This window comes from Canis lupus, chromosome 23, assembly GCF_011100685.1.
Source record: "Canis lupus familiaris isolate Mischka breed German Shepherd chromosome 23, alternate assembly UU_Cfam_GSD_1.0, whole genome shotgun sequence".
Taxonomy (NCBI): Eukaryota; Metazoa; Chordata; class Mammalia; order Carnivora; family Canidae; genus Canis; species Canis lupus.
Window position 1 is genome coordinate 38,757,442 of NC_049244.1, and position 9,163 is coordinate 38,766,604.

Here is a 9,163-nt window from a genome sequence, read left to right on the forward strand (position 1 = left end):
GACTGTTAAAGAAAAGTAACGTAAGCTCCGGTGATGTAAGAGACTATAAATAAATCCAAGATACTATTATTTTTATTAACAACTCTCATTATGGAAAAAAAAAAAAAGAGGGTAGAAAGGCATTAGTTAATTCTACATGAAAACAAAATAGGAAAAAAAAAATATTGAGCTTCACATTGAGCCTCAAAAATGAAATCTGTACTTCAATGTCCTAAAACGAGCGCTTGTATTCATGTTAGTTTATAAAATGTTAACACAAAGTAGGCTTGCAACATTCATGCAAAGCGGGGAAAAAAAAAAAAAAAAACACAAAAACAGGATGATTCGGTAAAAACAAGAGTGGTTTCTTCATTTACCCTCTTATTTATGTGATCGAAGAAGACTAAATATTCTTGTATGGCCAACAAGTGGAGATGAATACATCTGCACCCCAAAAAGAAAGGAATTAAATACCCCACAGATTTTCTGTTAGCTCTGACTTTGTGTGCTAAGTTTTCAAAAAGCAATTACTCCAACTGATAGGTCAACTGCACTAGTGGTACAAACCCACTTATTTCTTCTTCGCAATGGGTTAAAACTCAAAAAAAAAAAAAAAAAAAAAGGCAAGCAAAATAAAAACCCTCCCTCCTTTAGGCCTGGTTGAGGGAAAGTTGCCAGTGTGCTGAAGGGGGGATGGCAGCCAGCCAGCAACAGCCTTCCCCTCTCTTCAGGTGGGACGGTGGTTTACGTGATTTTACTGTTCCGTTTACAGAAGGCGGGCTTTTGCAAATGAAACAGTATTGAATTATTTTTAAACTCTGGCAACATCTTGTGCACATTTACATTTTGGGGACGTCGTGGCAGATCCCTGGGATTTCTGACTAAAATAAACGGACTGGGCGCTGGATGACCAACAGGAAACGGGGCCCATCTTCAGGACGGCCTATGCTTTCATTTTGAAGAAGACCAAACTGCCTTTTCTAGCAATTGGCCTTCCTTCCACACCACACGAACCAGTGATTCTTTTCTTGTCAAAGAGGGGCAGTTTGGGTCAACACGTAAAGCTAAGAACCCAATTCCTCCACGAGCGATCACAAGGAGTAGAAAATGGGGCAAGTTCCTGGGTCGAGTCCCTCACCTAAGGAAAGAGGTCTGCAGGAAGCGAGCGGTCAGAAGGGGCGGGGGGGCAAGGCTCCCGGGCGCCGCTGAGGTACAGTGGGCTCGGCGAACAGCCCCTCTCGGGCCCTAGACCTGCTTCCCCAACGTCTGCGGCGACGCCCGCGTATTTTTAACCCCGTCTCGGGGGGAGACGTGCTCAAGCCATTGGCGAGACACACCGCCCGGGGCCGGGGTTGAAGGTTTCGGAGCCGGCACGCGCGCGGCTGGGGAGGGAGCGCACGTGAGAGGCCGGCCGGGCCGGGCCGGGCGGAGGAGACGCGGCACCCGGAGCGGCCGGGCCTGGCCCTACCTGCCCAACTCCCGCAGAGCGGGGATCATAGACGCCAGCTCCAGGCCGTGGTCGCCCATGCTGAGGATGCGCGGCCCTCGTCAACCGCGCGGCCGCTGCCTCCCGGCGTCTCCACAGCTACCTCGGGGCTGGGGGGAGGGGAGGGGCAGGCGCGGCGCCCGACGGTGTCTCGCCAGGCCCAAAACTCCTCCCGGAAGCCGCGTTCAGTCACGCTCTGCGGACCGGAATTCTTCTTCCGCGTAGGACCCGGGGGAGGCCGGGGGGCCGGCAAGGGGGCGGGGCCAAGGAGGCGGAGCGCGCAGGGGGCACGTTCCCAGCGCGGCTCCCGCTGGGGGCGTGGTTCGCGGCGAGTTTGGGGTGTTCGCGGGCACCCCGGGCTGCCCCCGTCCTAGGAGGCTCGGCGAGGCGAGACCTCCCCCGGGTTCTGGAAAAGAAACAGACCGGCCTCCCTCGCATCACGAAAGGGAGAATTGAGACCCTCCGGCGGGTGGAAGGCGTGACTCGATCCCGGGCCCCCCCACCCCTCGCCGCGCGTCCTTTTAGCGGGATACGGGGCTCCTCCCTGTCCTTCCTGTTTCGGCAGGGTGTTTTTCCCACGTGAAGTCAGACTTTCTTGAGGCTATTCCCGACTTTTAATATTTAAGAAGGGGTTTCGGGGATCCCCTGGGTGGCGCAGCGGTTTAGCGACGCCTTCAGCCCAGGGCGTGATCCTGGAGACCCGGGATCGAGTCCTGCATCAGGGTCCCTGCTTGGAGCCTGCTTCTCCCTCTGCCTGTGTCTCTGCCCCTCTCTCTCTCTCACTGTGTCTTTCATGAATAAGTAAATAAAATCTTAAAAAAAAAAAAAATTTAAGAAGGGATTTCGGGGATGCCCGGGTGTCTCAGCAGTTTAGCGCCGCCTTCAGCCCAGGGCCTGATCCTGGAGACCCGACCTGAGCCAAATCCAAGAGTCCCACGCCCAAACAGCTGTGCCACCCAGGTGCCAGCTTTTTTAAAGCTTAGATTAGATTGCACATATGAAAAAGTCGACCAACGAAAAAGCAACAGATGTTAGGTATTTTTAGATGATAGGAAGAAAGATTATAAAAACTACAATGTTATGTGGAAGGCAAAAACTAAAATAACACTGGAATTCTGAAAGGCAGTATACATTAGAAACATTGGAAACAATAGAGCTTTGGCAATCCAATTTTATTCAAAAAGTTATTTTTATGCAAGATTTTTTTGGGGGGGTACTTCTGTGACACAAAGATGAGGATGATGAAGTCTCAAGTAGTGTGCAAACTGGATATAGAAGGACATCATAGGAATTCAGAAATTGAAAAGCAAAGCAGAATCTGATGAATGCCATGAGAGAGATAAACATGCATTGGAAAAATATAAGAGGAAGAGATTAAATATACTGTGTGGAGAGGAGGTGGATGAGGAAGGGGCTCCAGGAGAATGAGGCACCACATTCTCCTGGAGATGGATGGGATGAGAATGAGATGGGATGGTGAAGGATGAGGATATGAAAAGACAAAGATTGGAGAAGAGGAATATATTTCTAATTAGAGGCAGCAGTATGAACAAAAAGCATATGGAGGGAGAGACTAGTGGTCCAGTTCAGGTGATATTAGGGAGCATTTCGAGTAGTCCCGCTGAGACCCTTGTACAAACCTCAGTAAGCACTGAAGAGGCACTGGAAGATTTGATATAAAGTGACAGTCAAAGCCACACTCAGATCTGGCGGGAGGGTGCAGGTCAGAACAAAAGGAAGGTAGCAGATTATTTTAAGAAATCAAACTTCTTTAGCAGTATATCAATAAATGAACAATTATTCCAACCAGACATCCTCCCTCAAGGTACCCATTATTTCTCTCCCCCCATTAAACTTTCTGAGTTTATCATATAGGCTGATTCTATTTCCTCACCTCCCACTCAAGTCCTAAATCTACATAAACTATTATCTCTGCCCTACCCACCACCCCCTCTCAAGTGCTTCTCATCAAAGTCACCAACGACTTTCATATGCATATATGGCTAAAGTCAAAAGATACTGATCAGTCCTTTTGTGACCACTCAGCAGCATTTAGCAGTGAGGATATTTTCTTCCTTTGGCCTATGTTACTCTCTTGTTAACAACACTTTCTTTGCCATTCTCTTAACTGCTGTTATTCCTTAGGATTCTAACTTGGCTTCCTTTCTCTTCTTTTTATTCCTAGGTGACTTCAGGCTTCAGTAAACTTTCCAACAGCTTATTACTCCCAAATTCTTTGCTTCTGCTCAGATCTCTCTCTGGGCTTTATATTTATTTCACATGTCTAATTTTTACTGAAATTTTTACCTGGAATTTTTCCCAGGTACTTTATTTTTATTAAACTTTGTATTATGGGGCAGGCCCGGTGGCTCAGCGGGTTAGCGCTGCCTTCAGCCCAGGGCCTGATCCTGGAGACCCAGAATCGAGTCCCACATCAGGCTCCCTGCATGGAGCCTGCTTCTCCCTCTGCCTGTGCCTGTGCCTCTCTCTCTGTGTGTGTCTCTCATGATTAAATAAAATAAAAAATCTTAAAAAAAACCCACAACTTTGTATTATGTAAAGTTTCAAATATACAAAAATGTAGAGGGACTGGAATAAGGAACCACCTTGTGGCTATCACCCAACTTCAACAATTGTTGCATATGGCCAGTTTTTGCTGCATCTATAACCACCCTTCCCATTTGCCTTCTCCCTAGTGGGATTATTTTAAAGAAAATCTCCAGCATCAAATCAATTTATCTATAAATACTTTAGTTTATATCTCTTCAAGATAAGGATTCAATTCTGCCTCTGAAATAAGCAAACCCATCTACTTCCCTCCAAATCCCATCACCACCATTCTAGTTTCAGACCATCACAATTATTCCCACAACATTCTAGTTTACCTCACTTACTTTAGCTTTTCCTTCCAGTCAATTATCTGCACTGGAGCCTCCCAACCTTTTTATTCGTTCAACAGTATCATTGAAATTTTGCATCCTAATGTGTACATATTTATTAACCACATATACCTAGCACTATTTTGTAGTATAAATAAAACTCATAATGTAAATTTGGACAAAATACAACTGTTGACTGGTATCTGTATTCCTCTCACTCCCCTTTTATCATTAGGGAGAGTGGAATGTGGGGAAGGAGGGAGTGAGGCAGGAAGCAGAGAGCTTCAAGTACGTGGGTCCTGGTGTCCTTTTGAGACCTTGGTATTTTCTAAGCCCAGGCAGGGTCTCATTCAAGTTGATACGTGAGCTCCAGCCAATGTCTTGGAAGTTTCAGCCAGCATGAGCATAGAATTGTCCTCACTGATGTTTAAACTAGGAGGGGAAATGACCACCAGGTGGCACCACAACCCAAATAAGAGCAAAATGGACTTAGTTCTCAGATGCCCAAATTCCTGGCTGTCCAGCTCTGCAAGTTCCATCATAATGCATTGGATTTTTTTTTTTACTCCATTTATGGTATTATGCTAGGATTTTACTATATAATTCACATGATAAATATACACTAAAATAGAATTCTTAAGGAAATGAAATATAAACAATTTTACAAGCTCCTTTCTATACTGGAATGGACTTCAATATACAATTCCCTGGTATATTATCCTCAAAAATTTGCATTTTAAATACTTTTTAATTTTCATCTTTCCTAGTTTTATTGAGGAATAACTTACATGTTACTCTGTGAGGTTAAGGCATATAGCATGATGGTTTTATTTGCATAAATATATTTTTAAGGTTTTATTTATTTATTCATGAGAGACACAGAGAGAGGCAGAGACACAGGCAGAGGGAGAAGCAGGCTCCACGAAGGGAGCCCAATGTGGGACTCGATCCCAGGTCTCCAGGATCACAACCTGGGCTGAAGGCAGCGCTAAACCACTGAGCCCCCCGGGCTGCCCTATTTACATATATTATAAAATGATTACCACAATGAGTTCAGCTAACATCCGTATTCTTATATAGAGACAATAAAAAGAAAAGAAAGAAGAATAAAAAAAGATTTTCTCTTTGTAATGAGAACTCTTAGGATTTACTCTCTTTAACTTTCCTATACATCATACAGTACTATTAGCTATAGTCAGCATGTTGTACATTATATCCCAGGTACTTATGTATCTTGTAACTGGAAGTTTGTACCTTTGGCCACATTGCTCCAATTCCCCACCTACTATCTCCTACCTCTGATAACCACAAACCTGATCCTTTGTTCTATGAATTTGGTGGGATTTTGTTTGTTTGTTTTAAATTCCACGTGAGATCATACAGCATTTATCTTTCTTTGTCCTTATTTCATTTAGTATAATGCCTTCAGATCTATCCATGTTGTCAGAAATGGTAGGATTTCCTCTTTTTGTGGTTAAATAATATTCCATTATTTCTATATCTATATCACAATTTCTTTATTCATTCATCCATTGATGGATACTTAGATTGTTTCCATATCTTATCTATCATAAAAAAGGCCGCTATGAACATAGGAGTGCAGTTATCTTTCCACATTGGCATTTTCATAAACTTAGGATGTATTTCCAGAAGTGGAATTGCTGAATCATAAGGTAGCTCTATTTTTAATTTGTTGAGGCTCCTTCATTGTCTTTTCCATAGTATCTATACCAATTTGCAATCACACCAACAGTGCACAAAGCTTCTCTTTTCTCCATTTCCATGCCAGTGTTTATTATCTTTCGTCTGTTTGATAATGGCCATTCTAATAGGAGTGAAGTGATATCTCACTGTGGTTTTAATTTGCATTTCCCTAATGACTAGTGATGTTGAGCATCTTGTCAGATACCAGTTGGCCTTTCATATATCTTCTTTGGAGAAATGTTTATTCAGATTCTTTACCCAATTTTTAATTGGGTAATTTTCTTGTTATTGAGTTGGATGAGCTCTTTCTGTGTCAACCTCTTATCAGGTATATGGTTTGCAAATATGTTTTCCCAATTTGCAGATTGTCTTTTCACTTTGTTGATGTTTTTCTGTGCAAAAGCTTTTTAGTTGATTTAGTCCTACTTGTTTATTTTCTGTTTTGCTGCTTGTGCTCTAGATGTCATATCCAAACATCATCACCATGACTCATGTTAAGGGGCTTTGTTTCTATGTTTCCTTCTAGAATTTTTGTAGTTTCAGGTTTTACATTTAAATCTTTAATCCATTTCAAGTTAATTTTTATAAGTGGTATAAGATATGGGTCCAGTTTCATTCTTTTACATGTGAATAGCCAATTGTCCCAGCATCATTTATTGAAGAGACTATCTTGTCTCCATTGAGTAGTCTTGGTTCCCTTGTTGAATATTAGTTGACCATATATGCTCAGATTTGTTTCTGGGCTCTTGATTCGGTTCCATTGATCTATTTGTATGTTTTCATGCCAGAACCATTCTGTCTGGATGACTATAGCTTTAGTTATAGCTTGAAATCAGAAAGTGATACCTCCTGATTTGTTCTTTTTTTTTTTCCAGCATGTATACGTATAGTTTTTATTCACCTACTCAAATTCCTTTACACGTGAGTTCTGTGCATTCCACCTTGCCCCCTCTCCCATTCACGAAGCCAGGATGAATCCCCTTGGCACAGAGGAAGGGGTGCCCTTCAATTTATTGAAGTATACAAACAAATAAAAAAACACTCCTGGAGTGCCTGGGTGGCTCAGTCGGTTGGGAGTGTGCCTTTGATCTGGGTCGGGATCCTGGGATGCTGTGGGAGAGCCCCTACTGGGGACAAAGTGGGAAGAGAACATAGCAAGTTTATCACACCGTATCCACCCCCCAACACAGGGGGAGAGAGTCAGGAGGGCTGGGGAGTACCCCCATGCTACTGCCCTAGTCCTTAATACAGAACGGGGCGGGGAGGTGAAGAGGACCATCCCTTGGAAATACAGCACCAACCTCAGCATGGAGGCAAAAGGACAGTGGGCAAGACCGCTTCCCTCTGAGGGGAGGCAGGCTGAATGAGAGCACAGCCAGTTAGCAGCTGCAGCATCCCTCCCTCCTACGGTTGGGGTACAGCCTCAGCACCAGGAGCAGGAGGAGGGGAGGAGAAGAGATGACAGCAGTTGCACCATCCACCCTCTCCAAGTCCCGGGGCCCCAGCACAGGCTCTCCTCTCCCCACTAGCCCAGGTCCAGGGATGTGGAAGAAATCGTGGGAATCCAAGGCCCCTCTCGATTTTTTCTTGCCCTGGGAGCAGCGAGGGCAGAACCACTTCCCCCAAGGCTTGGTTGTCAGCCCCACGCAGGCAAAGTGGAACCACTCAATGGAACAATCAGGGTTGTCACAGCCAATCATCTTTCCATAGGAGACCTGGTGACAAAGGCAATAGGTGGGTTCGTTGGGATCCACAGGCATATCCAACACATCCGAGGGGTGGACACTGCCAAAGGTGACTGAGGGCATCCCACACTCAGGGCTTGTGCGCACAAGCTTTAACTTCTTTTGGGTGGCTTTGGGAGCTTCTTCATCTGAGTTTTTCCCTTTGGAACGAGCACGGGCAGCTTTCTTCTCCTTTTGAGTCCCGCCTTTCTTTTTGCCTTTGCTAGACGAGCTGTCATAGTCACTTGATTCAATCAATCTGCTTCTCCTTTAAATCAGCCTCAAAATGGGCCAGGTCTGTGTCCAGTCGCCAAGTGTGTTTATCCACCATCTCATAGGTCTGCATGGCAAGCTGCACCTTGTCGTCACCAAATTCCTTGCATTTGCCATAGGCTTCTTGGATCTGTTTGAGAAGAGCCAATTTTACCTCGGAGCTCCGGCTGCGGTTGCTACTCATATACTTAGTGGCCAACTTGTCAATTTCAGCCTTCCGGCCCTCTGCTCTTTGGTCCAGGTGCCTCACGAGCTGAAAGTTTCTATGCAGTTCGAAGGGAAGGTTTTCGATACTGTCCAGATAATGTTCCAAATACATCCCCGCAGCCATCTGGAAGCAAGAAAACCTCCTGATCTGTTCTTGATTCTCATGATTTTTTGATTATCCAGAGTCTTCGGTGGTTCCATAGGAATTTTAGGAGTTTTTTTTTTTTTTTAAGATTTTATTTATTTATTTGAGAGAGAGAGAGCATGAATGATGGGGAAGGGCAGAGGGAGAGGGATAAGCAGACTCCTCAGTGAGCAGGGAGCCTGATGCGGGGCTCAATCCCAGGACCCCAGGATCCCGACCCACATCAAAGGCACACGCCCAACCGACTGAGCCACCCAGGCACTCCAGGAGTGTTTTTTTATTTGTTTGTATACTTCAATAAAAAATACGACTGGAATCTTCATAGAGGTTGCATTGAATCTATAAATGGCTTTTGGTAGTATTGACGTTTAACAATATTAATTCTTCCAATCCATGAACACAGGATACTTTTCCATTTCTTTGTGTCTACTTCAGTTTCTTTCATCAATGTCATTATTTTCAGTATAGAGATCATTTGCCCCCATGGTTAAATTTATTCTTATATCCCTGATAAATATAGATGCAAAAATTCTCCTTGTAGTTTTCTTTTAGTAGTGTTTTTCCTGGCTTTGATATCAGGATAATTTCAGCTTCATAAAATGAGTTGGGGAGTATTCTCTCCTCTTCAATATTTTGGAAGAATTTGAGAAGTATTGGTGTTCATTTTTCTTTAAATGTTTGATAAAACTCACCATTGAAGCCATCTGGTCTTGGGCTTCTCTTTGTTGGGAGATTTTTTTTTTTTAATACTGATTTAATCTACTAG

At 44.1% G+C, this 9,163-nt stretch overlaps 2 protein-coding genes across 3 annotated transcripts in view; both read right to left on the reverse strand.

Annotated features, from left to right (window-relative positions):
- ATR (ATR serine/threonine kinase) overlaps nucleotides 1-1,583 on the reverse strand; it is a 90,972-nt gene extending 89,389 nt beyond the window's left edge. For both annotated transcript variants that reach the window (XR_005377105.1, XM_038571106.1), the window contains exon 1: nucleotides 1,448-1,583. Coding sequence is in view for 1 of the 2 variants with exons in the window: in XM_038571106.1 (XP_038427034.1) it covers nucleotides 1,448-1,506 (59 nt within the window). In the remaining variant the exon portion in view is untranslated. The remainder of the gene's footprint in view (nucleotides 1-1,447) is intronic.
- A 6,101-nt stretch (nucleotides 1,584-7,684) lies between these two features.
- LOC100856361 (inhibitor of growth protein 4-like) lies at nucleotides 7,685-8,376 on the reverse strand. Its single transcript, XM_038570190.1, is given in 3 exon segments — nucleotides 7,685-7,724; nucleotides 7,873-8,027; nucleotides 8,029-8,376. Coding segments are annotated over 3 exon segments (543 nt in total).
- Between the last annotated feature and the right edge of the window lie 787 nt (nucleotides 8,377-9,163).